The sequence below is a fragment of the Cryptosporidium parvum genome, chromosome 7 (genome assembly GCF_000165345.1).
Source record: "Cryptosporidium parvum Iowa II chromosome 7, whole genome shotgun sequence".
NCBI classification, from domain to species: domain Eukaryota; phylum Apicomplexa; class Conoidasida; order Eucoccidiorida; family Cryptosporidiidae; genus Cryptosporidium; species Cryptosporidium parvum.
In genome coordinates this window covers 172,619-200,346 of record NC_006986.1, presented here as the reverse complement: position 1 = coordinate 200,346, position 27,728 = coordinate 172,619, and the positions used below count along the sequence as shown (strand labels likewise).

The 27,728-nt window shown below is 31.3% G+C and overlaps 11 protein-coding genes across 11 annotated transcripts; 5 read left to right on the top strand and 6 right to left on the bottom strand.

Annotated features, from left to right (window-relative positions):
- Positions 1–482: 482 nt before the first annotated feature.
- cgd7_850 (putative patched family protein) lies at positions 483–4,442 on the bottom strand (the record flags this gene model as incomplete). The annotated part of the gene is made up of 3 exons (XM_001388333.1): positions 483–664; positions 726–963; positions 1,023–4,442. Coding segments are annotated over 3 exons (3,840 nt in total), but the record flags the coding sequence as incomplete, so codon positions are not given.
- A 240-nt stretch (positions 4,443–4,682) lies between these two features.
- On the bottom strand, positions 4,683–5,087 carry cgd7_840 (hypothetical protein; the record flags this gene model as incomplete). The annotated part of the gene is made up of 1 exon (XM_628271.1): positions 4,683–5,087. The coding sequence occupies one exon, from the start codon at positions 5,085–5,087 to the stop codon at positions 4,683–4,685; it is 405 nt and encodes a 134-aa protein (XP_628273.1).
- A 552-nt stretch (positions 5,088–5,639) lies between these two features.
- On the bottom strand, positions 5,640–6,935 carry cgd7_830 (queunine tRNA-ribosyltransferase; the record flags this gene model as incomplete). The annotated part of the gene is made up of 1 exon (XM_628270.1): positions 5,640–6,935. One exon carries the CDS (start codon positions 6,933–6,935, stop codon positions 5,640–5,642), a length of 1,296 nt encoding a protein of 431 aa, XP_628272.1.
- Positions 6,936–7,139: 204 nt separating this feature from the next.
- cgd7_820 (RAD3'DEXDc+HELICc protein') lies at positions 7,140–9,665 on the top strand (the record flags this gene model as incomplete). Its single annotated transcript, XM_628269.1, has 1 exon — positions 7,140–9,665. The coding sequence occupies one exon, from the start codon at positions 7,140–7,142 to the stop codon at positions 9,663–9,665; it is 2,526 nt and encodes an 841-aa protein (XP_628271.1).
- A 496-nt stretch (positions 9,666–10,161) lies between these two features.
- cgd7_810 (protein phosphatase PP2A, calcineurin like phosphoesterase superfamily) lies at positions 10,162–11,130 on the bottom strand (the record flags this gene model as incomplete). The annotated part of the gene is made up of 1 exon (XM_628268.1): positions 10,162–11,130. A coding segment is annotated over one exon (969 nt), but the record flags the coding sequence as incomplete, so codon positions are not given.
- A 713-nt stretch (positions 11,131–11,843) lies between these two features.
- cgd7_800 (hypothetical protein) lies at positions 11,844–12,668 on the bottom strand (the record flags this gene model as incomplete). The annotated part of the gene is made up of 1 exon (XM_628267.1): positions 11,844–12,668. The coding sequence occupies one exon, from the start codon at positions 12,666–12,668 to the stop codon at positions 11,844–11,846; it is 825 nt and encodes a 274-aa protein (XP_628269.1).
- Positions 12,669–13,344: 676 nt separating this feature from the next.
- On the bottom strand, positions 13,345–13,704 carry cgd7_790 (hypothetical protein; the record flags this gene model as incomplete). Its single annotated transcript, XM_628266.1, has 1 exon — positions 13,345–13,704. A coding segment is annotated over one exon (360 nt), but the record flags the coding sequence as incomplete, so codon positions are not given.
- Positions 13,705–14,920: 1,216 nt separating this feature from the next.
- Positions 14,921–16,396, top strand: cgd7_780 (hypothetical protein; the record flags this gene model as incomplete). Its single annotated transcript, XM_628265.1, has 1 exon — positions 14,921–16,396. The coding sequence occupies one exon, from the start codon at positions 14,921–14,923 to the stop codon at positions 16,394–16,396; it is 1,476 nt and encodes a 491-aa protein (XP_628267.1).
- A 405-nt stretch (positions 16,397–16,801) lies between these two features.
- cgd7_770 (hypothetical protein) lies at positions 16,802–21,166 on the top strand (the record flags this gene model as incomplete). The annotated part of the gene is made up of 1 exon (XM_628264.1): positions 16,802–21,166. One exon carries the CDS (start codon positions 16,802–16,804, stop codon positions 21,164–21,166), a length of 4,365 nt encoding a protein of 1,454 aa, XP_628266.1.
- Positions 21,167–22,061: 895 nt separating this feature from the next.
- cgd7_760 (bruno-like protein with 2 RRM domains) lies at positions 22,062–24,134 on the top strand (the record flags this gene model as incomplete). Its single annotated transcript, XM_628263.1, has 1 exon — positions 22,062–24,134. One exon carries the CDS (start codon positions 22,062–22,064, stop codon positions 24,132–24,134), a length of 2,073 nt encoding a protein of 690 aa, XP_628265.1.
- A 2,045-nt stretch (positions 24,135–26,179) lies between these two features.
- Positions 26,180–27,322, top strand: cgd7_750 (hypothetical protein with signal peptide and transmembrane domain near C-terminus; the record flags this gene model as incomplete). The annotated part of the gene is made up of 1 exon (XM_628262.1): positions 26,180–27,322. One exon carries the CDS (start codon positions 26,180–26,182, stop codon positions 27,320–27,322), a length of 1,143 nt encoding a protein of 380 aa, XP_628264.1.
- Positions 27,323–27,728: the final 406 nt, after the last annotated feature.

The window sequence follows — 27,728 nt, the reverse complement described above, 5'->3', positions numbered from 1 at the left end:
TGACAATTATGTTTTTTTTTTATCCATAATAATTATCTTGGAAATTTAATATAATTAAATTTTCTGGAATAAGCTTTGAAAAATATTATTTTATTGCATGTAATTTAAAAAATATTACTTAATGTTTAAATTAGCATGTTATAGATTATATCTTTTGATTTACTATTAAAAAATGAGTTTTACTTGTTCGTTTACAATTACTTAAATACCCATTGTATATTAATCATTAGACGGTATAAGATATAGATATCAGAATAGGCCAGGAAATCAATATTAGTCTTAAAAAATAAAGTGATTAATCTTTAATTGCTATACTTTTGTTCAAATATTTGAATGAATCAAAATTATTATTCAATCTTACTTGGTGAATAATAATAAAAAAAAAATAAATGAAAATTGAAGCCTCCCCAAAGGTGTCTAATATTGAACATTTCTGTTGTAATAAATTATTTATGTTCAGCTTTAGTGTATTTAATAACATCCATTGGACCAAAAACTGTAAGAATAACTGGAAGAATAATAGCTCCATAACAAATTCCAATACAAACAACCAAAGTCATCATTTTGTAGAATGTCTGAAGTACATATGAATCTGAAAATGCCAATACAGTTACTGCAAATTGAGTTGACATTGCACCGTGGAAAATTGGAATTCCCATTAATCCTTAAGTTAAAAAGAGATTTAGTAATATTTATAGTAATAATTTGCATTTCTTAAAACTTACCCAAAGTCTCAATAACTCTTGTATTTCTATCTTTACCAGAACAATGAGCAAAACAATGGCAAATATGGGTAGAATAATCAACAGAAATACCAATAGACATAATCAAATTAACCATTGTAAGCATGTTTAACTGAAGCCCCCATTGTGCCATCATTCCAATAATACATACATCCACCATACATAGAATAATAATAACAATAATAACTGAAGATATACTTGGCATTAATATTAAAGAAGCCTGAAGATTAAAATTTAATGAGATAAATTGTTTTTATAATTAATAAATATGAAACTTACAAGTAAAACTGCAATTAAAGCACATCCCATATTATATAATGTTTGAGGAAGTATGGATACGTCACTTTCATAAAATATAAACAAGGGGCTGTAAGCAATTGGATTTTTCACTCCTGGTACAGATCCCATAATCTTTCTTATATCAGTCATATACTTTCCTCTAACAGAGGTATCCGGAAGATAAATTGGAATCAATACAGACCTCCAAGCCTCTAATTCTCCAGTATTTTGATTAAAAACAAAATCATCTTCAAAGTGACGATTGTATGGGGAACTAATAAATGCTTTAAGCATCTTTGAATATTCGACAGAATTCTTTGGGAGTCCTTTAATTAATAAAGAATCATAGAAAGCAACCATACCATCAAGTTTAATTTCGGTAAACCAAGAATCATGTATCTTTGTTTGTAATTCTTTGTAATCACGAATAAATGATTCTTCCCACCAGTTATTGTTATTACTATTATTATTGTCTCCTAACTTTTGTGTAGCCTGAAACATCATATATGTGACATCTCCGTACTTATTGAATAATTGCTCATGGTTAACATAAAACTTGTAAACCTGGGAACTTGGAGGAGCTAAAACCTTTAAGTCAAGTCCCATTTTAAGCTTGATTGAAGAATAGATTGAGACAGCTAGGAAGATCGATGCTAGGATGAGTATAATCACTCTTGTTGAAGTCATTGTAAGAAAAGTCGCATAATATTTAATTACAAATCTTCGACTTTTTCGACCAATATTTTGTTTTGCTTCCATTGGGAAAACGGTTAATTCAGACCCTGATGAGCTGGTTTCAGATTCTGATGAAGAACTTGAGGATGTAAAGTCGGAATTAGTTAGTTGAAGTTTGCTTTCTGAGAAATATGACCCTCCCGAATTTGGAGAACTTAACAACGAACTTTCAGTTTGGCTTTTTGAAACCATTCCTTTATCTTTTTTAAGTTGTTCCGCAGTATAATCAGAAACTTCAATATTCTCAGTGAGTTGAATAGAACTATGAGCATTAGATCTTCCTCTTTTGTAATTAAGTAATCTCGTATCTAGAATATCAGCGAAATTTGGGATCAATTTTTTTCCTTGAGATTGGTTTTCATGTTTAGCTTTATTATGTTCATTCTTCTTTTTACTAGATCTTGAATTACTTTTTTCTGATTTGGAAATGCTTATTAGTTTATCCTTCAATTTATCAATTTGATTAGAAGAATTAAAATTATTTGATAAGTCTTTGTGATCATTTTCCAAGTATTTCTCAGATCCTAAATTTGAATGTAATTTTCTTTGGGCTTCAAATATATTTTCTTTTGACTGAATTGATGATGTTTTATTACTAAACAAGGTACTTGGGGACCCTGAATTATTCATGTAAGTAGTATTTTGTGTTTGCTCTTCACTTACAGAAGCCTTACTCTTATATAAAACATTAATTTGGCCAGCTTTAACAATAATCTCTTCCTCGTCTATTGGGCTGTTTATTGATGCATCCTCAAAATTATTTGTAATTTTTGATACCTGAATTTCATTAGGATCAATATTCTTTCCAATAGAAGATTCATTTTCTATCAAAATTAATTCTTGAGTATTCACCTTTGAATCATTAAAATGTTTATATTGAGAAACTAAAAATCCAATTAGAGCTACAGTGGAGAACTTCTCAACTGGTATTTCCATTTCAGGAACAAGTGGATCTGGATGTTTACGATTTGCAAAGAATTCTCTTCCAAAAATTTTTATCATCTTTTTCTCTTCAAGCCGTGCATCTATACAAAGCACTCCCAATAATATCGTTAGACAAGTTATGTAACCAAATAATAATCCAACAAAAGTTAAAATACAGAAATTCTTGATTGCTAAATATCCTGCAGATGTCCCAATTGCAAATGATAATAAGTTAGTCAAAGTTGTAAGAGAAATAGATAGACCACAGTCTCTGACAGCTGAAACAATCCTATCTTCAGCATTCTTTAATGGATACGTCATATTAAATGAGTTAATTACAACAAAAGAATCGTCCATACCAACTCCAAGTACTAGAAATGGAGCAGCTGATGCAGTTGATGTATGTTCCAAGCCTGCTAAATAACATAATCCAGCTCCTCCAATAAATGCCAATAAGGCTGCAATAGCACCACAAACTCCACTAGTTGCTCTTGAAGTATATATATTGCTTCCATATCCAACAGTCCAACCATAAATGAGTAGTATAACAACAAGAGAGCCAATGATTGCAAAATCTTTTGGAGTATGTATATAAGTCTGTTCTGTGAGTTCATCACTAAGAGCTCTTCTTGCATTATAAAATATTGATAGTGGAGCATTAGCAGTATCTCCTTTAAATAAGTATTTGGTTGCTCCTTTATTTATTCTCTTAATATTTGGAATTGTATATGATAATTGTTCATGCCCTGTATTATTTTTTATATGAACCCTTTCGGTTTCTGCAATATAAATATCATCCAATTCATCAAAAACCAAATCATCATTTTGGATATGTTCAGTGTCATTCTTTTTCTTAATGTTGTTATTAGTTGTATGTGCTTGCGAATGAACATCTAATTCATTAGTAAATGCTAAGAAATTGGACCCATCTCTTAAATCATCCCCATAATCACCTTTTTGTAACCTTCTCTGCACTTTTTCACAGTATTTCATGAATTGTTCTTCCCATCTGAATGAAAACCTCTTCATTTTATCTTGATCTGAAAGTTGGTATTCAAGAATTGCTGCCCTAGATGCCTTTACATGATCAGTCTTCTTTTCATGTTCCATTCCTATTGGTGAAAGCCACATATCAGTTCTAAAAGATTGATAAGTTAGTGTATTAATTACATAAGGAGCTGGGATGGGTTTCCCAAAATCTTTTGTATCTTTATACATCCATAAAATCCCAGATGGACGTCTACATGAGCCACCTTGAACTCTCGCACAAACATGACTGAAATTAAATTTATACTTTTTCACAATTTTTCCTGATGAATCCTTTTCTTCAACAATTTGTGGTGCAATATAATCATTTCCTGTAAACATTTCTGTATCTAAATAGTGTTTTTCATTCTCTTTCTTTTTAGACTGAATATTGGAATCATTACGAGTGCTGTTCTGACTATGATTATTTTGCCCAAATTTATTCTTATTAAAGTTCCTTTTTGCTCCAAAGCCAAACTTCTGACCAGGGATCAGCTTCCTTTTTATTAATTCATATTCTTCAATACTATTCATTTTTACTATTGGACTTTCTAGAATGCTTCTTAAGTGACCTCCCTCTTCTGAAGTGGTTTGGTTTAAGTGATTCTCTTCTGTGGCTCTTTGCTTTGAAGATGTACTATTTCTAAGCTCATTATATGCTTCTAATAGCTCCTTTGCCTCAGTTTCATCAAGTGTAAAAGTTAAATTCATTAAGCCCTCATGAAAGCTTTTCATTATATGCAAGTTTTCATTCGTAATAACTGAACCACCACTAATCGCCTTGAAAATCACAATCTCATGTCTTGTTCTTGCACCTGGAAATGCTAAATTATAAAAATTCTCGTCATTTTTTGCCTTGCTATGAGGGAGAGCAAATTGTCTTTCAGAATCCTCGACAGGATGTCTAAATAAATGGCCTAGAAACGAATTATATATTCTAACAATGCGTACAAGCCTTCTTCAGGCTTTTAGTTCTTATAAAATAAACTTACCTATACCCAAAAAAAGGCAAATTAATGTCACTGCGATAATTACTGCCATTGAATGCCTGAATACAAATCTCGAATAAACCATGAAAAATCTTTCAAAGTAGTTCAAAGTTATCATTTTCCATCTCCCATGGAATATTACGTCCACACACTTTTGGAGTAGCTTAGCTGGCATTTTAATCTTTTCTATTGTCGACTTTATTGTTGGAAAGCTACTCTGAGAACCCTTTATCATTCTCTCTGGCTTATTTTCATCATCTTTAGTTGCAAAGTTTATATTTTCTCTCGCAAAGCTAGTCAAATCTGACTCAGAATGAACATATACCCCAACGTCATCTCCATTGTTTTTCCCTTTATTCTCTGTATTATTTGATACATTTGATTCACTCATTTGAGAAACCTTTCTTTTTCAAGAGATTTCCTTTACATAAAATGACGTTATCCCCTATTATTTCATGTGAAAATTTGTTTAACCTATTAATGATTTTCTTAATTTTTATTATATAGTCAGATTATTTAATTTCTCCTATTCATAAATAATCCAAGCCAATTATGACTCTATTCTTTGATACTTTATAGCTTAAAAACTATTTTTTTTATTCTTTCATAACAGAAAAAAATTTTTTTTTATTTAAACTACTTTCTGTCAAATTTTACTGCATGCAACTTTTTCTTAATTATTAATTGTCCACATGCAATTGGGTTTAAATAGCAGTTGCATGCACATTTAATACATGCAAACATTTTTTAAATAATTAAAAATAAACACCGGTAATAGAAAAATAATACATATTTCATGTGGAAATAATAATCGAGCTAAAAAAAAAAGAAAAACTAATGTTAATGAATGACCCTGTAAACCTTTTCTAGAATTAGTAATATACGTTAAATATTAGATAGCCAATACCTTTATAAATAGTGTAATACTGATGCTTATTGCAATTTATAAATGAATATCAATATATTTAAAAGCATCAACAACCCATTTTGGGATACCTTCTTTTTTTTCTAAATCACTTAAGTGATCTAATTCAGTAGACGAATAGTAATTTCTCACAAATGACTTGCAGTATTCTCCAAAAGTTTGGTTTTTAATTGCGTTTCTCATATCATTGCAAAACTCCATCATGAAAGATATATTATGGATCGTCATAAGTTGACATGCAAGCGAATCTTTAAGGACAATTCTATATAGTGCAGCTCTGGAGTAATGCTTACAGCAGTAGCATTTACATCTGGAATCGATTGGTCTTGCGTCATCCTTGTATTTACTTAATTTTAGTTTGAGTAGTCCATTGTGAACCATAGCTGTTCCAAACCTTGCAGTTCTACAGGGATATACACAATCAAACATATCAGCTCCTAGTGCTACACAAACTAAAATATCAATAGGATATCCAACTCCCATAACGTATCTTGGTTTATTTTCAGGAAGTCCAACACCAGATCTGGTACATAACTCAATTATTTGCCAGAAACTGTCTTTGCTTTCGCCTCCAGAAAGACCTCCAATTGCGTATCCTGGAGTATTTCTTTCCTTAAGACTTTTCAGAGATCTTTCCCTAAGATCTTTAAAAATTCCTCCTTGTACAATTGCAAACAAATTTTGTTTATCAGGTTTTTTGTGAGCTTTTATACAACGATCCAACCATCGTGTCGTTCTATCAACTGCTTCATCAAATCTTTGATAATCTGTAGATTTGGCAGTGATTACATCGTCAAGCTGCATAATTATATCAGCTCCTATTGCATTCTGGACTTGAATAGATTTTTCTGGTGTGAATAGTAAATTTGCATTCGTATATGGATGCCTAAATTCGACTCCTTCTTCTGTAATATTAGCAAATTTTAAAAGAGAAACCATCTGGAATCCTCCACTATCAGTCAAAATGTTCCTGTTCCACCTCATAAAGTTATGCAAACCTCCAAATTTATCAATAATTTCATCTCCTGGCCTGCTACCTAAATGGTATGCATTTCCCAATAAAATAGGTACATTCAGCTCTTCAACCTGAAGGGAAGAAAGCCCCTTAATCGATCCATGAGTAGCAACTGGCATAAATATTGGAGTATCCACTCTTCCATGAGGAAGATTTAATACTCCATATCTAGCTCTACCACAACTATGAGCTACGTAAAAAGATAAGGCTTCTCCCTTTTTAATTGGGAGTACAGGAGGAAGGCTCATTGAATCCTCATGGTGAGGCTCATTACTTTCTTTACTTATCTCGTTTCTCATAAAACTACAAGCAATGAAATTCAAATGGTTTTAACCTATTATTTGTAATTTTCTATACAAATGACTTAATTTTTAGTTTTCTCTAATATAGGTTTGGCGCCAAGTTATTTTCTGATTGTAGGCATAGCTAACATAGGCTGATAATTACAAGAAAGTGAGAGACTGCTCACATTCGTAATAAGGAGAGCACTCATTTAATGAGAAATGGTTCGGTTTTTTATTGAGGAATTGGAAGTTTTCTTTCCATATGATAATGTCTACCCTGAACAACTTGAGTATATGAAGTACTTGAAGCAGATTCTAGATGCTCACAGCCATGGAGTTCTTGAAATGCCTACAGGTACTGGTAAAACGGTAACCTTATTATCTTTTATCACGTCTTATCAGTTGGTTCATCCCAATATGGGTAAGTTAATTTATTGCACTCGTACTGTGGCTGAAATGGAAAAGGCACTACAGGAGCTTAAAACAGTTGTTGATTATTGTAAGAAGGAAATAGAAAATGATAAGATTAAGTTAGAGCAAGAAATAAAGAGTGAAAACAATTCCTCTCTTGCGTCAGTCTCTGAGTCTCGTTTTAGTGCTGCTTCCATACTGGGAATTGGTATGACTGCTAGAAGAAACATGTGTATCAATCCTAGAGTATCGGTACATGCTGACAGAGACAAGATTGATTCTATGTGTAGATCAATGACAGCTCCTTGGGTAAGAGCAAAACATCAGATGGAAGCAAGAGAAAGAAGTGCTTTGAGTGAGGGGGATGCAAATTCTTCAAAAATGACAGAAATCGCCGATATTGAAGAAATGTTGGAGTCTGGATGTACAACTTTATGTCCATACTATGAAGCTTATGAAAGGGTATGGAGCAGTGATCTTGTTCCTACAGGGATTTACACTATTGATGAATTTAAAGACTTTAGTAAGAACTGGGAACATCCAATTTTGGGAAAGAAAATCCAATTTTGCCCATACTTTGCTTCTAAAAGGCTCATTCAAACTGCTAAAGTTGTCGTACTTAATTACCAATATATTCTAGATCCAAAGGTTGCTCAGGCCTCTCTCTTAGGAGGTGGAACAGTATCTCAAGGATTCAGCCATGGAGCAAATCCAAATGGACTTAGTCTTGGGTCCAAATTTGCAGCTTCTCTTCTTCCGGAGCAAGAAGGAACCAAAGAGCCTAGTGTTGTTGTATTTGATGAAGCACACAATATAGATAACGTTTGTATTGAAGCTTTATCTGTCAATATGAATAGACAAATCCTAAGCGGCGCTGCACGTAACTTAAGAACTTTGAAATCAGAAATCGAAAGTCTCTCTTCATTAGATGAACAGAGGCTACAAGATGAATATACAAGATTAATACAGGGTCTTAGAAACTCTGGACAAGTTCAGGATGAAGCAGTATTAGAGGATCTTGAAAGGTTTCCTGTACTTCCAGAGGAAATGGAAAAGATTAAAAAAGGTTTAATTCCTGGATCAATTAGAAGAGCTGAACACTTTATTACAATTATGAAGAAACTTATTCTGTATTTGCAGGAGTATATTCGAGTATATTCAACTAGAATTGAAGGACCTCTGACATTTGTCAAACATATTGAAGCTTCCTGCTATATTCAGTCTGGACTACTAAAGTTCTGTGATGAAAGACTTAGATCTCTGTTGAATACTTTAAGAATAGTAGACAGTGATCAATATTCTTCTCTTGAATTAGTTTGTACATTCTTTACAATTTTAGGAAGTTATTCAAAAGGATTTATTGTGATTGTGGATCCTTATCCTGAGGTTTCTGGACTTTATGACCCAGTAATACAATTAAGCTGTTTAGATTCATCTATTGCTATGAGGCCAATTTTAAAGCGTTACCAGAGTATTGTTCTAACATCAGGAACTCTTTCTCCTTTGGACCTTTATCCAAAACTATTAGGATTTATTCCTGTTGTTAGCCAAAGTCTAACAATGACTTTAGATAGGACATGCATTTGTCCATTGATTGTTACAAGAGGATCAGATCAGACACCTCTTTCATCAAAATTCGAGTCCAGAGCTGACGTTTCAATTCAACAGAATTATGGTAAACTTATTTTAGAAATTACAAAAAAAGTCCCAGATGGGGTAGTTTGCTTCTTTTCTTCATACTTGTATATGGAGCAAATGCTTTCTCAATGGTATGAATCTGGTTTATTGGCACAAATTATGGAGCATAAGCTAGTATTTGTAGAAACTAAGGATATTGTATCTACTACTTTAGCTTTACATCATTATAGAAAAGCATGCGATATTGGAAGAGGAGCTATATTCTTTTCTATTGCTCGTGGAAAAGTTGCTGAGGGAATCGATTTTGATAGACATTATGGGAGGTGTGTCGTAATGGTTGGAATTCCATACCAGTATACATTATCAAAGATTCTCCAGTCAAGACTTAGCTTTCTAAAGGAGAATTACGGAATTCAGGAAAACGAATTCCTTACATTTGATGCAATGAGGCAAGCATCTCAGTGTGTTGGGCGTGTTATTAGGTCAAAGGCAGATTATGGACTTATGATTTTTGCTGATTTAAGGTATAATAAAAAAGACAAGAGGGAAAAGATTCCTCCTTGGATTTTAAAACATTTAAAGCCTGAATATTCAACTTTATCTACGGATATGGCAGTTTCAATTTCTTCAAATTTTTTAAAACAAATGTCACAACCTTATGCTGTTAGTAACTCAATTATTAAGTTGGGTTCTTAGTAATTTATATAATGTTATAAGTTCTACTATATTTAAACATTTATAAACTTAATTTTAGTTATTAAATCACTATTTCATACCCTCTTTCATTTTCTACATTAATCAAATAATTTTTATTTCCATTGATGAATTACATACACATTCGTTCTTCTCTCCAATAATTATTAACAAAAATTTTGACACGTAATCGTCCACATTAAATCTGCATGCATTGGGAAAAATAGTTTTACATACCGGCGATGCATGGATTTTAAGAGAAAAATAAATCAAAAAGACAAAAAAAAAAATAGATATATTCGAAATAAATTAAAAAATTAATGATATAATTTCAAGTTAATATAAACAAGTTATCTGGTACCGATTTATTTATCAACAATAGGTAATGAAAAATCAATAGGATTGTTTTGAAATCAACCCATATAAAATACTTATAAATATTAGAAGCGAATTATCTGAGAAAGATTGTAGTTGGAATAAGAAAAAAAAATAAATTTGATTAAACAAAATAGTCCGGAACTGGAAGCTGGTTTTCCTGTCTCGGAAGTACCTTCTCAGGCGCATGGTCAAATTGGAGAAATGTAAAATTTCCCAAATCATCAATTCTTAAGATAGCCGCCTGGTTTTCGCACCTGTAGCAGTAATTAGGAGCTGAGAAAACGGTCACAACATTCTTATTATGAGACCATTGATATCCATCCAGAATTAGCTGGTGGGCTCTACAGATTAATTGTAAATTATTTGTATGATTAAACATTTCACTCACATCTTCCCCAAAAGTATATCCTGCACCTCTGTGAGATACTCCCCAGCCATAACGTTCATCAGGGTCTGACCATAAAAGATCACACATTGGCCCTTCATGAGGAACTTCCTGAATCCTATCCAAGCTTTTAATAGAGTCTAAGCTAGGGAGACTCGGCGATAAACCTGCATGTGGGCAAAAAATCTTATTGTCAATTAATGCTGAGAGTGGAAGATAATCAAAAAGATCAGTAAAATACCTCCATACATTTGGAGTTCCATATTTCCGTAGACACTCGTCATAAAATCCGTAAACCTGTGTAATTTGACGACTTTCATGATTACCTCTGATAAGGAAGACTCTATTTCTATATCTAACCTTCAGGGCTACAATAAGAGTCACAGATTCAACGGAATAATAACCTCTATCGACATAATCACCAAGAAACAAAAAATTGGTTTCTGGAGGAACCCCACCAATCCTAAAAATTTCCTTAAGATCAAAGAATTGCCCATGTATGTCACCCACAACAGTTAGTGGAAGTCCAATTTGCTGTACATTTTGTTCTTCTTCTAGAATATCTTTTGCTAATTCACATAATTGTTTTACTTCATTTTCAGAAAGAGTCTTGCATTCTAACAAAGTAGATATCTCTCTGTCCAATTTTAAAGAGTCCAGATATACATCCAAGCCCTTTGGCATTCTTGAAAAAAGTTGCCTTTCTCAAATTTAGGTTTCTCCAACTTTATACCCTACCTAACCCTATATCCTTATATTTACTCTGCAGAGAGATGTTTCTTGCTCACTGCTACTTCTGCATCCAGCCTTCCCTGCCTTACTTTAATAAGAGTTTCTTTTCAATAATGATCCTCTATTCCATTTCATGGAATAAAAGCCTTCATCAAAATTTGCACCTTGTGTTTCCCGTCCTTGTTCCAGGATCCCACATATTCTTGCATTTTTTGGCGCCATTTAATTGTATACATAAATATATATTAATAATAGTGATAAAATATATTATATATATTTAAGTAATATACATATAATATAATTATATATTAATGGCTATATATTAAATAGTTAATTTATATATAATATTATATATAAATTAACTATTTATCAATTAATGAAGCTATTTAATTTTTAATATTAATTAAGCAAGATTAGTGTAAAATTAATGTATATTAATAGAATTGAGGGTCAATATAAAAAAACCTATTCATCTATTATTACCTTTTTATTTTATGATATATTTTTAGTAATGTTGGTTTTTCGAGATTTAATGTAAATTTTAACTAATTAGAGTAGTGTATCCATATAGCTTGATTCGGACTTATATATTTATATACATATTTTTGGTACTTGTTATCAGTAAACACATGTAATGCTGTGTTTTGATAATTAACATATTATTGTCTGTAAGAGTTTAAATATAACTAATTTACGTCGTCGGAATCTTGTAGCTTATTTAGTTCTCTAGCCATAGCATGTAATGAGGATGATGCTGGGTTAATACATGGACTCCATAAACTACTGTGGTATAAATTACTGTCAGAAATATACAAAATATCGTTCTTGAAAGGCCTAGATTTTCCTCTTGAAACATTCTTAGATTTTGGTTCTAAGTATAATGAAGAACTACTAGTACATGGGATGTACTTTCCAATTGGATCACTATTAGTAACAGTTCCGAAATAGTTGGTGAGTGAGAGGTTTGTTTCTTGAATATGAGAAAAGTGTAGAGCTGAGCAATTTGACAAAGATTTATGCTTTTTAGCATGCGAATCTTCAACGTTATCAAACAATGGTGAGACAAAAGTAATAAATTCACTGATAGTGATTGGAATGTCTTGAGTATCAACTTCTAAATTTTCAACTTCTTCTTTAAGCTTTAAATAATAAATATAATTGTTTTTATAGGTTTCTATAGAGTTGCAAATTCTCTGAGTTTTTCCTTTATACATATCAAAAGCCTTTGCATCTATACTTGAATTGTTATCTTGACAAAAAGAATTATATTGCATCTTTGCCCATTGTTCGATGGATTTTAGAGAAATATATCCCTTATCTTCAGGATCAAATAATGAGTAGAGCTTGTAACACATAAATATAGCGTAGGATCCTGTTTTTTCTGGCAATTCAAAGAATTCTTCCAAATCATTCTGATCATCAGAATATATGTTTGCCAAATTGTTAATTTTTGTATTCCTTTTTGACATAAAATCCTTCACTTTGCAAACAAACCATTTTTCCTGACTCATTGCTTCAAATTTCCGAGAACTCTCTCTTTAGATCTTATTAAGTTAACAAAATAGTATTAAAACTAGTTCTAATCTCAATTCAAGATTTTTTTTCCTTCTTCCACACAATAATCTTTACTTTTACATGTATATCCAGATTCGGTACTTTGGCGCCAAAGTCAATTGCATTTATATTTATTGCACGTATTTTAGAAATATTACCTGCGATCTTTTTTTGATAGGAAAATGTATAATTAAGTTAAATAAGGCTTTAGTTAAATTTTATATGAGAGTATATATTAGTAATTTTAAGGAATAATTAGAGAGATAAATATATAATATAATGCGATTTTTTTTTTCAGGCTTAAAGTGAGCGATTCAAGCCTTTCCCTTGCGGATTTACATTCAAATGTAGATCTTATTTAATTATTAGCTTCAGAACAGACAAAGCTATGAAAAAAAGAAAAAATCATAGATTACACGAGTCCGAACTTTGTAAGTAAATTTAGAATTTAGACAAATAATGACTAATCAAAGAGATATGTACCGAAACAATATATTTCTCCCATTATTTTTCAAGGAAGTTTCTCCAGATAAGGGATCTTTATTAATTACCTCTTTTTAATAAAGTAGAAAAATGTTAAAATTTGTATAGAGAAAGAATAAAAGAACATAGTTATGAATGCTTTTGATAAATTTATTCTTCATCATCATCATCCTCTTCTTCTTCCTCTTCATCATCTTCCTCTTCATCGTCATCATCCTCTACATCCTCATCTCCACCTTGAGTTGGTTCCTGTTCGTCACCTTCCTCGTCATCATCATCATCATCATCATCATCATCATCTTCCTCTTCATCATCATCCTCTTCATCATCAATATCATCCAATTCTTCCTCTTCTGATGGCAATCCATCAAAGTCGTCTTCTTCTACATCAACCTCGACAGAATTCTTTTTTAGGCTAGTTTCCTCCTCATTTCCTTCAGAGTCTACCTCAGTCTCCTGTACACGCTTTCTCTTATCGCCTGCCATCTCTAGTTTTATAAAAAAAATTACTTAAAAAAATAACTTTTTAGTCGAACTTATTAAAGTATAATATTTTAACTGGAAAAATTTACCTGCTTGTAATTAAACATAGACTATACATTTTTATATTATTACTAGTCAGTAGTCCGCCATTGTCAATATTACATATATTCTAACTTATTTTTTTAATATTTACATTATTGACATTTACCTTGAAATGCAATTGTTCAATGCACAGTTTATTATTTAATTCACCTTTACTTGAGGTACCTTAATTAGGGGAGAAAATATATGTCCCCATATTCCCGCCCAAAGGCGGGAATTCAGCTCAATATACATTTTGACTTGAGCAAGATTTAAAAGAAAATACGAAAAAGTGGGGAAAGCAAATAAAAAAAAAAATTCTTCATTAAGCTGGAGAAAGCGTCGCTAATATTTGGAAATGACTGGAATAAAGACAATAAATACCCATGCTTATAGATATTTCAGTTAGTATATTACGTATGTGAGTGGGCATGGCGGCACAATTAAAGCATTTGCCTAATAATAGATCCATTTGTGCATTATTGGAAAATATTATTGGGCTTGAAATCATGAAACTGAACAATTCCTTCTCTAATCTTTAAAGACACCAATTTGAGCACGCTATTCTAGTTCTACCATCCATTGTTTAACCTGAACATTGTGTTTTCAACATAATGTCACTTGCTTTAAATTGATTTGTAACTCTATAGTGACTTCCCCATTCTCAACTTCGCTCCTAGTTTTCATTTCTAGCTTTCGCTTTCAGTTTCATTCCCATACTCAAGCAACCATTGTAAATTTTTTCCAATCGAATTCTCGAATTCTACTTTATTAACCCCCAAAGTTATTAACTAAAAAAGTGCCCTTTCTATTTTTAAAATAAAAATTGTCTCTTGATATAAATACACATTTAAAGTACATTTAGTGAATTTTGGCGCCAAAATTGTGAGTGATTATTGCTCACATTAGAATTAATTATTAGGCTTGGCATGAAAAATACTGAAAAATAGGTATAGAAATATTAAGTGTGATTTAGGATTTAAGCTTTATTTGATTGATGAGTTCTTTATTAAATGTAAGTTTTGACAGTCAGGGAAGAGCCAAGTTGCGATTCTAACTTGGTTTGAGCCTGACCACACTGAAAGTATTAATGAAAGTTCTAATACTTGAAATTTAATTTTAGGGTTTATCTTCAGAAATTACTCTGAGTGGTGGAGGTGGAATGATTAAACAAGAGTTGAATTTTGGAAATGATAGAATCATTCATTCGGCTCAGAATGAAAATACATACAAAACTGTTAAGACAGCAGAGATAAGTCCATTGAGATCTGGTCTTATGATTAATGAGGAATCTGAAGAGAAATTTGGTGTTGGAGCCATGAATAATCGTGGAAGTGCATCACTTGGTTTAAATAGTGGATTTTCTGAGAATTATTACTCTGGATTTCCTACTCAACAACCTCAAGTATATTTTCAAACAAAGAACATTCCCATGTTCAGTGAAGCAATGAGTTCTGGCCAGCACATTTCTATTGGAGGCTATAATATGCTATCATCTCATTCCGTTGGTCCAGTTTTCCAACAGAGTGAAAACACTAACTACATGACTAATACAAGCTCAGGAATGCAGATTAAAAGGCTCAATATTCCCTCTAACAGCGTTAAGTCAGTTTCTACTATTCCATCCAATGGAGTGAGTGACATACCTATTATAGGTGGAACCTCAGGATATGAATATAAAGATGGAAGTGTACTAAATGGGGTTTGTCAACAGCCTTTTCAGACTCAAAACTTGGCTAAGAATATCACAGGAAATTCGTCAAATCTGCATATTACTGGAAACAAAAGCACTAAAATTCAGGAGAATCTCAACTTAAATACAAATTCTTCTTCCATTACCATTCATCCCAATAATACTAATAATTCCAATGTCTATCCCTCTGAAAAACCTCTTCCAAGTGCCAGAGCAAAAGACGATTATTTACAGTATGAACAATACTCTTCCGTGAACACAAAGAGTTTCATTTCCCAACAGAATACCGCACTCCAAACTAATTTTCAGTCTAATAATCTATCAAACGTACCATTCTTTTCAACCAATACTTCTAATCCAAACCAAATGAACTCTTTGATGAATCCTCATTACCTAAATTCAGTCCCTCTATTAGCTCAAATTAGAATTGAATGCATCCAAGATTTACCAAATAATTTCCATCATCATTCTATGGGAATCTATAGCTCTATCACAAATATGGATTACTCCATTGTTGCTAGCTTTAACAATATTGATGATAAGAATGAAACTTACAGAATTGGTCCTTTTCCAAGTAGTAGTATGAGCAACTCTAAACTTAATTGTATTGTTCAGGATGAAATTTCAATTCCTTTTTCATGGTCTCAACCAATTTTAAAACTTAAAATCCTTGAGGAAAATGACTTCAAAGCCGATATTATTGGCGTATGCTCCATTTCTATTGATATGAGCTCTATAGGAATTCCTTCACAGGCTTGCTTGATTGATCCACAAACCAATCAAGTAAGAGGAACTTTAAGATTTGTTGTAAAACTTGTCCCGAATCAACAAAATCCAAATTATAGATTTGACCAGATACACGGCCCAAATTCAATACTAAATAGAAGATATAGCCATGATGATTCAATTTTCAATATATTCAAGGGTTTCTGCTGTGCAGACTAAAATCTTTGAATTAAAACAACTACAATCAAATTCTATTTTTAATCTAGTCTAAAATTTTACACGTCATTTAATTATTATATTTGTTTATTTATTTTTTTTTTCATTCAAATTTACTAATACTTTTTTTGCATGTATGCCGGTATATACGCAGTTACCGGTGTCAAAATGAAAAAGTTGTCAATGTGGGGTTGAAAAAAAAATTATATTGCACACGTAATTTTCAAAATAATTAAAAAAAATAATAAAATTTAATTAATTAATTTCTAATGAAAATTGACAGTTTCTTGAAATTAAGGAATAAAATTTCCGAATAGTCTGTATTTTTTGACACAGAAACTGTCGGTTAAAACTAATTAGAACCTTAACTTTTTTTTTAATTTAATAAGCTAAGTTTGTAAATAATACATGCCAAAGACATATAGAATGAATCAAAATGGCTCAAGTGGTTGGAAAAAATTGTTGAATTGTCTTTCAATCTGTCTGGGTTTGTCTTTGATTGGAAGATGCTTATCAAAAAATTATGAATTTACTAACAAAATGACTTTGTACTATTCTCCCATTGAAGGATTTATTAATAAGCAATTTGATAATAAAACTCAAGAGCTTGAGAACTTGAAATTTATTATTGGAGAGCCTTGGGAGGGATTTGAAATAGCAAAGGTACAATTGAATTCTTCCTCAATTAATAATGATACTAAGACTATGGAATCTCTCGATGGGAAAAATAATGTTGTTTTTGGTAAATATAAGAAATTGGAAATAAATTATCCTCTTGGATCAAAAAAAAAGCTTATTGCTTTACAAAATTGTAAGACAGGAGTTACTGCATTAATTAACTATTCTCCTATGAGAATTAAAACGGAATTCTCAATATATTTATCTTTTGGATCGAATATCGATCCAATTAATAACCAAGGTTTAACTTATTTAATGGGTTTTATATTCTTAAATATGGCTTCTGAAGTAGACAATTATTTATTTAACTCCGGAGAATATATTGAAAAACAAAAAGATAATAGTTTAACGAGTGTAACTGTTTCAAGCTTATATACAAAACTAACAGTAACGGTTTCAGATGACAAAGCTATTGAAGCATTAAAAAGATTCATAAATTCTGTTGGATATTCTGGAAACGTTGATAACATGACTTCTACTAGTAAAAATGATGATGGAGAGTTTTATATCAAGAATAGACCACTTACAACAAAGAATTTACTGAATTCTTTATGCAGACTGTACTATATTTATAAGTCTTGTTTAAGGGATGAGGAATATAGAATCAGTTTTATAAAGACTAGTATGAGAGCTATTGATCCAAAGAAGAGCAAAGAAGAAGAGAGTAGTAGTTTTGGATCTTCGGATAAAGTTGAAGAAGATCTAGTTTCAGACTACTTTTCCAATTGTGGAATATTCTCTACATACTGGCAAAAGTATCTAAACTTTTTTTCAACAAGCTCTTGTTCATTTCAAAGCAATATAATAGAGGCTAACCTTTCTAGTAGTCTAAAAGATTGGCTACATGAACTTAAGCAACTAATTAAGGAACACTATGAGAAGTACTGGTTACCTGAAAATATGAACCTTTATATTGATTCAGCTTTAGATTACAGATTATTTGAAAAGTTACTAGCAAGTGAGATGGCTACTTTCAGTTCAGAGTGTGATAATAAGGGAAAACTATTTATTGAAAACGATTTGTTTATGCAAGAAATTGAAATAAAGAAAAAATATGGAAGAAAGTTAGAAGAAAGTAAGAATCAAGGATTTGATGAAAATGTAGATTTAAATGATAGAAAATCAAATAAAACGATAAAAATATTCAATGTAGTTCCTCTTTCTTATAAGAAGAGCGTACTTGATATTGATTATAAGATAAAGTTAAAGAACATTTCTCAATTAGTTTCAATTTCGTTGACTAGAGTAATGGATGTGGTGACAACTTTATTTTTGGATTCTAAAATGGTAAAAAGATTAAGAGATGAACTTGGAATAATACGTGATTTAAAGCTTACATGGAGGCTACACTACTCTTCTTTAAAGCTGAGGCTGATTTTTAGGTTTATTTTAAAAAGTATGGAGGTTTCGAATGCAAGGAAGGTAATGGAGGACTTTTATTCTTACAGTATTTTCCTTTTTAGGCAATTTGAGAGAACCAATGGGAGGAAAAAATCCAATCCAGAGTTTAAAGTAAGCAAAGAACTATTTGATATTGTGGATGAGATACAAAGACTAAATGAGATTAATTGGCATCTTCAATATTTGTATGAAGATCTTCCAACTCAGTTAACTACTCCAATAAATAATTGTGGTACCCCTATACAAGTTTCCCAGCCTAATAACCTTGAATCTAATTGGATAAAGAATGAAATAAGAATTTACAATCCATTGTTATTCAAGAACTATCCTCAGTTAATTCTAAGTTCGATCCATAGATCTCTCACAAGGTTACCAAAAGAATGTGATATAATGAAACGGAAAAAGTGTAATTGTTATAGAACAGACCATTCAGGAAAGATTAGCAAAGCAAATTCTATATTAGATACTGGAAGCATAGTTTTTGTTCTAATGGAATTTATTATAAAGAAAATAGTGGAGTTAAAGGCCAATGTAATTTTTACTGATCCTTATTTCAGATATAGGACAGATTTTGTTTTAAAGGTTAGAGCTTATAATTATCACGAATATGTGAATTTACAATTTAGTTCCTACTACCAGAAAAACAATCTATTAAAGGAAGATTTTACAGATTTTACCAATTCAGAAAATTGGACTTTACCTGAGAGAATAGTTAACTTTGAAACTTCAATGCTGATTCCAGACTACGAATACTATAAGAATTCTACAGCTATAAACAGGCAGTTATCTTATCCAAGAATCTCCTATAAGAACGAGTTAAGCTTAACTACCAGGCTTGAGAATTTTAAGTTTTATTCTCCAATAGTTTTTGTGAGATCCATTATCAGAACAAAGTTGTCTCCATGTAAAATATTTAAAGACTGTTTTTGTGAAGTGGATTGTATTTCAAAGAGACATACAGGGTTAATAATGCTTAAAATATTATCAGATATTTTCAATATTTCAATTGAGAAATTTTTGGAGAGTGAGCCTATACCAGGATACATGAATATACTTGAAAAGCTTTCCCATAATAGCAGTACAAAGTACGGTAATTGGAGAATCTCGGATTCGCTAACAAAGCCGTTTCATTTTGGATCTATAATGATTGGAAACAATGAAATAGAGTTGAACTTTGTTGGACCTAGCTGCTCTTTAATTGAATATATGAGAAAAATATTCAAGGAAATGAATTCAAGATTCAAGCCTTTAAAGATTGTGAAGTTTTATCAGATATTACGTAATTTCATGAAGAATGAGATTAAAAGGAGGAAGAATAGGACTCCAATGGACTTTATTCGGTACTACCAGGGGATATTACAATATGAGGACTATTTTGAAGATGAATCTTTTATTACTACGGGTATTTCAATCACTTATGACAACTATTTATCATTTCACAACTATATTATCGATACCTTATTTAATAAAGATTCTGACAGGCCACGTCAAAAAGGATTTATGGAGACAGTAGTTCTAGGTATTACAAGCGATGAATTCAACAAAAGATATACTGAGACAATTTTGGATTGGATATATTTCGAAAAGCCAGATTCTTACAAGGAGATTTGCATGCTTCAGGAGCCATATTTTGCATTTTCAGCCGGAGATGAGCCACTTATAATTAGACAGACCTTTACTGATGGGATTTTAACAACCAGTAGTGCTTCAATCAGGTTCCAGTTACCATGTAATAAGAACAGTTCTACAGGATTTAATTCAAGCCTTTCAGATAATGATATTTTCTTTAAAGATGAAAAAGAATACAAATGGGAGACAAATGATGGTTTACAGCCAAGGTGTATCTTCAATACTGTAGCTTCCAGAGTTTTGGAGAGAATACTCAGGAAGTACTTTTCTTCAATAGTAAGAAAGCTGGTGCTGGAGATGTCCCAAAGTCACTCTAATAATACAAATTTGCCTCCAAATTTGAATTCGAATTTTGCTGTAAGGGGAGAAGTGGAGGTTTCATTCTACAGGCTGAATAGTATTCCCCAATTTACTCTTTACATTTTATCATCTCATTTTGATAGCTTTACACTTTTGTCAATACTCAATTCATCCATTAAAAGGTTCAAGACTGATATAATTGACAGCGAGGAAGTGCTTTCTGAGGAAGAATTCAGCTCAGTTAAAAGTTATTTTATTAGATATTATTGTATAAAAGAGAAGATTCAAATTAGAAATCTCAGAGCTTCTCTCTTGGAAATGTCAAAGTGGAGATATAACTATAATTGGAAGCATGAATCATGTAATTTGATTCGAACTTTAAAGAAGAAACATATTGTTCAATTCTATTATGATTATTTCTTAATGGATTCCCCCTATAGAAGGTCATACATTCTATTACTCCAAGCACCACCTTTCAACAGATTAATATCCTATTCTAAACAAAAAGGTACATCAATTGACCCTGTATCCACAGTTTTCCAGAATTATATTGTCTCTTTACTTGGAAAATGTGACAAAGCTGATTACTATAGACAGACCAATACAACTAAAGATGCAGACTGGAACATAAGTATGCTTTCCTATCCACGTATACTGCAAAGTGACATTGGTATCTTGGATTATAAATATAAGAATATTAAAAAGTATCAGCCAAGATGCTCCAAGTTTATGCTTGAAGCAATTAACACAGAGAAACAAAACTAGTAGCATTGCTAAACCAACAAATTAAGGCTAAGACAAGTTTATTGTACTATTTTCTATATATTGATGCGCGTATTTACAACAATTTATAGAAATAGTACTTGGTAGCTTACAATATATGGAGGCTTATTGCAGGAATTCAAATTCAAAATTTAATTTCGTATTAATAACTTCAGGGTTTTATTATAATTAGTAATATAGTAGTTTTATAGATACATTTTAATTTATTACTCTGCATAATTTTTGTATTTCCCCGTTTTTCTTCAAATTGCACATACAGAATTTTTTTTCATAGAAAAGAACAAAAAAAAAAAAAAATTGGCAAATAACTCCATTAAGTGCATGCACTAATACCGGTATACAATATTATATATTTCTTTTATTAAAAGGTTATGCCTGATTGCCCGCTCGCGCCACATCCGAACGAGCGCCTTTGACTAATTTACGAGAAAGTATATGAAAAAGTTATAACGTAAATAAGGTACTGTTGGGTGGACCCGCCTTGCAAGAAATAGAAATTTGTAATAAAAATTGTCAATAATTGATTGTTAGCCAGTGATGCACAAATCCGCTAATAAATAATAAAATGGACTATTTAAAGAGGCAAAATAATATATTTAATAAAATGTAATGGGGAAAAAAATTAATTTAAAAGTTTTCTGGCGCACAAAGGAGTTGGATTAATTTAAAGACGTCTACCGGTTTATCGATAATATAAAAACAAAAATATATTTAAAAAATTAATTTATATTGGGAATAAAGTAGGGAGTTCTTGCTGAAAACTGTTTTTTTTGGTCTCTTAGATTTAGTTAATTGGGAGAGGTGTTGAAAGAAACATCAATAAAGCTCTGGAATCGAAAGAAAAAAGCTAGAGGATTGGTGATGTTGAATATTTAAAATGGACAATCAAAGTTACAGAGATGTAACAGATAGTAGAGCATTTTGGATAAGTGATAAGAAATGCCAGGGATTTTCAAAAGGAGATATTGGAGGAGGTAGGCACATGGTTTCAGATTTGAATTGTGTATCTCAGGCTTTATTTAACAGGAGTAATAGTTTTCCAGCTTCTTTTTGCAGTAACAATGAAGAGAGTTATTTCGTGAATTTTGACCAGATTACTGCAATGGGTGAAGATCAGCTTAATCCATTTGTTGAAAGTATTCGTGATGCAAATACTCTCTTTTTAGATGATAATATCAGTTTTATTGGTTCAAAGGAAACTGATAGTTATTTCGATAATACTTCTAAATATCAAAGATCAGTAACAATGGACTTTTCAAATAATTCAAAATATCCTGGTATATGTTCATATTATCCTAGAAGTATTAATTCTGTTAACTACTCTAGATCTAATAGTGATTTAGCAAGATTTTTGGAGAATAAGGATGAATTGGAAACTTATAATACAGACAATTCATTGACTCGTGATTCATCTGGATCAAGTACTGAGAGTACTGGCCGCTTTATATATGGTTCATCTAATGGTTGCATTGAGTATGGAAATATTGAAGGTATTGTCGATTCTAAGCATCCGCATTATTGCGGAGTTAATATGGTTAGAGGAATGTCTTCTCCTAAGAGAGAAAGATTTATTCGACAGAGTGATTCTTTAAGTTCTTTAACAAGCGATCAGCTCAAGGATATTGGTTTCATTAATAAGCAAAATAACAAGAGAAGATCTAAACGAGGTTATGCTCCTGTTAAACTTTTTGTTAATAGAGTTCCAAAACATATGACTAATGAAGAGTTGCTCAAAATTTTCAATAAATACGGGCTAGTTGTTGAATGTAACATTATTCGTGACTCTAATGGACCAAAAGGATGTGCTTTTGTCCGATTTTCTAACATTTATGAGGCACAAAATGCGATACTTTGTATCCATGGTAAAACTGTTTTAGATAAGGAGGTTGGACCGATTCAAGTTAAATATGCTGATGGAGAGATTGAGAGGTTAGGGCTTTCTCCTGATGTTCAGCCATGTGGCGAATCTGTTAAGGTGTTTGTTGGTAGTCTTCCAAAAAATTGCACTGAAGACCAATTACTCTTACTATTTAAACAATTTGGCCATGTTGATGAAGTTCATATTATAAGAGACAACAACAAGCAAAGCAAATGTTCTGCTTTTGTTACTTTTCCAAGAAAGTTTATGGCAGAAAACGCGATCATGTTTCTTGACAAGAAATATATATTTGATAACTCTAAGAGACCTATTGAAGTTAGACTCGCTAAAAGTAGGGCTAAACAGAAACAGCAACAACAACAGCAGCAACAATCCCAAAATGGTAACAATGGACAAAGTGGTAGTTTAAGTCCAAACCACTCAGATTTTGCCACAGGTAATATGGGATTTGGAATGTCATATAATAAAAAATCATGCGGAGGAAGCTCTTCTGGAGTACAGGCTATGTCATTGAGAGGAGGAGTCGACTTATTTGACTCTATTCCGGAGACTACATCACAACAAATGCAGTTTTCGAACATTCCGAATTCTCATCATAATGCAGATGTTGCTATTCAGAACTTTGTAATTGGACATAATCTTAATCATGGACACTATCTTAGCCATCAACATCAGCATAGTTCTCATAGACATGGAAACCAACCTAAAGTTACTTCAAACGGCACATCTAATACTAATACTGCTATTAATATTACAAATACTGCTTCTTCTACGAGTAGCAGTACTAAGTCAAAGCCTAATACCAATTTTTCAATATTGATGGGGATGAATTCCAGCATGAGCAACAGAATTGATTCAACTCCCAATGTAATTCATAATACAAGAAATTTAGATCATCAAATGAATCAAGAACATATCAATGGACACAAACGAGGAATACATATGGGAACTAGTCATTCCTCATTAATTAGTGATTCTTGTTATAAAGGAGGCCCAAACAATGAAGATCAGATTAAGTTTACTCCTCCAACATTATTGGATTTCTGGACGAAACCAATTCTCAATATTTAGTTACTGAATTTACTTTTTTTTTTTTCATTCATAAAATGAGCTTAGTAAGTCAATTTTGAGCTTTAAAATTTAAAACTTCCAGCTTAAATGGTAATTATTGAATAGAAATAAAGCGAGTTTAGAGAGTTGATTGTACACAACTCATGGCATTTTAACGGAAGAATTGACATTCCATACCTTTAATTTCTAGGATTCTTCCATACCTTTTTTCCATCAACTAGATCTCATTCAAGAGAGGTTTTTATTATATGGATGGCATCTACTATAACCCATTAAACATTTTTTTTTCAAGCTTTAAAATAATCCTTTGTTATTTTTTTAAAAAAAAAGGAGACCAGTGCCGCCTTTTAATATTCAACAAACTCTTGTTTTTTAAAAATAATATACCACCTTACATAACTATTAACTTTTGTACTATTGTTTCTTTATCATAACTGTAATTAAACCTCATTAAGACTATAATAAAAGTGAAAGGATAATGAGAAGAAAAAAAAGAAGAAAATGGTTATAATGTAGAATATGACTCTTTTTTTAGAATGTTTTGGCGCCAAAACATGCAGATTAACAGGGTAAATAATTCGAAGTGGTTTTCATTTAAATAATTAATTCGATTGTTGATATTTTGCACTTTTGGCCTTTATGTTACCTATGAGGCAGTATATAAGGAAGTGGTAATCAGAAAAGGAATTAACATGAAGGTGTTTTATTATATTTTGTGAGACTTTTTTTTTAGTGCAATGTATTTAATTAGTTGAAAGGGGAATATTGATAAAGACAAAAACATATATTATTTGCGGAATGATTAGTGCAATTTGAGTGAAATACTTTTTTTTTAAAAAAAAAAAATTTCAAGAAAAGAATGAATATAGAAAAGAATCTACATTTGCTTCCTTTATACTGTGTAAGGCGAGCAAGTTTAATAAAAATATTTTAGGATATCGACAAACAAACTTTAATTTGTAGAAGATATATGTTAGTTATGAAAGTACTTGGTTGAAGTCGAAAGTACTACTCTTTTATGTGATTTATGATTCATTTGGAGTCGAATCTAACATATAGTTTGATCATTCTTCAATTAATTGAGAAATAAACTGAATAGTTCTTTAAGCCTTTCAATATCTTGGTTGATTTTTGTTGTCTTATAATAGTGGCTTACAGAGTGCTTGTTATTAGTTATTCTCAGACTGAGTCTATTACCTTTTGATTTTTGTATCTTAATAACGAGTTTAGTCTGGGATGGTTTAATTTTTTTTTAATTTAGAATATGAAATTGAGAAAATATGGGATTAGTCAATAAGTAGATAAAGAAATGAGCTGAGATCAGCAAAACAAAAGGATAAAATAATAGTTGGATTATCCTGAAATTTGATGCATTGAAAAAGATCAAGATCAGGTTAGAACCAAAAAAATTTAGTTCTGAATTCCTTGTATCCTATTTATTTTAGATCATCTAAGCAAATTTATGCTTTAAACTTACCTTAGTTGGATTTTCAGAATACAAAGAATAGCCAGCAGTTTCAAATTCTCTAAAATCGCGAAAGAGAACCATAATTATATAGAAATTTAATAAGCCAGACCTTATCTTTTTGAAAAGACCTTTTGACAAATTCAATTTTTGTTGTTTTTTCTCAATATATTCCAAATACAAGTCTTAATTTTTTCCTTTTTTTTTTGACTTTTTAAAAAACAAAATTTGGCGCCAATAGTGTATAATTTTTTTTTAGTACCGGTGGGACAAAAAATGCGGAATAAATATTGAAAAGGTTAAAAATAGATTAGTTTGAAATAAAAGAGGGGTAGACAATTTGAGTGAGAAAATTGGTTATTAATAAAATGTTAGAAACAGAGCAATTTAAATGATTTGAGAGTGAAGATCATTTAATTTTTAGTTAAAAGTCGGCTCTAGTTTTATTTACTTTTAAATTCAGTCTGATCAATAATTTATAATACATGCGCTTTATTTTTAGCTCCAGAAAAAAAAATAATGGATAGCCATGATTTGGCGCCAATTGAATTTTCTTAATAATAAGTAATTACATGTTTGGATGAATTTATGGGTTTTAAGGGTAATTTGGTTAGATGTTGCGTTATTAGTAGGGAGAGTATTTGGTATAACTGGTGATGAAAGTTCTGTATTATTTCCATATAGGAATCCAAAAGTTGGAGTGATTCCCATTTCAGTAGGAAATGGATCTGGGGATTTAATTGTTCGTATATGGGAGGAGAATGTGAGATTAGAGTGGGAAAGGAGTAAAGAAGAGAGAAGAGGAGAGTGTTTGATAATAGGTAAGGGAGTGAGCTGTGGGGATTTCGACTGCAAAAAGTATATGAATGACGAGCAAGGAGTTGCAAAGGTTTGTGACTACTTGGAATTCACGCCAGAAAATAAATGGATACCATCATTTATTGATGAAGATTTGCCTATTTGTAGGATTTTCAATCTAGGAAGCATTGCTGGAATTCGAAATACATTATCAGAATATTTGTTTAATTCTCCAAGAGCATGTTTATGTAATGGAGAAAAAAAGAGTGAGAATTTTAAAATTCTAAGTCCTTCTGTATCAGGAGATGATATTGGTGGATGGAAATTTGAAATATTTAAAGATAATATGGAGATTCCAAAGATATATCCTTTCAATAGATTTATTGTTGATGTCAGAGTTTTAGTTAATCCTGGTTGGAACTTGGAGTTTGTGCTTTCTTCAAGTTCATTACAAATAAGCAAAGCAGCATTTTCAATAGTTTCTCTGAAGAAGGATTATCTATGTCAGGGATTTCCGGAGGATGAGTCTCTCAAGATTTTACAGCCTACAAAGTTGTCTCCCAAAGGAAGTCATATCATACAAACTTACTCATGGAGTCCAAGTAAATCAAATGGTTATTTAAAAGATGGTCATTTTGATTATAAATTTCCCGTTAATCATCAAACAACTACACACTATTATCTTTGTTACTACCATCACTACAACTCTAATTCTGGTCACCTTCTTGGGAATGTCTATTTTCGACTAAATCCCGAGGATGCCACTCAAACATTTTCCTTAATTTTACTGATTATAATATTCACACCATTAATTTTTTTTTCGATTCACATTATTATTAGCTCAAAGTTCAAAACTAGCATTGAAAAGTTGCAGGGATATATTTTATTTGAAGACAGAAATAAGGTAAGCTCACTATTTTTTTAAGCTTTTCTTTATGAATCTAATTTTTCCCTTTAGATTAAACATATATTAGAATCGCCCGCCTTTTCCAATTTATAGGTAATGTAAATATATTAATGGAGGTAACAAAATGACATTATTTCTGTAGTAAAATAGAAAAAAATTCATTAATGTGGTTTTCAATTTTTATTTCTTTTATCTAAAATAGAAGTGGATAAAGTGAGTAATAATTGACTCTATTGACAACATTATTGGTAAGATTGTGAATGTTTTATTTGCATTTCTTACACTTATGAAGATATTTTACTACTAAATAGAAAACTATTATTCAAGACAGATCCATAGTACTTGTTAGGTATTATTTCAATATAATTCGTACTGAGATATTAAGAGTCTAATAAGCCTCCAAAATCTGTCACATTTATTCTTT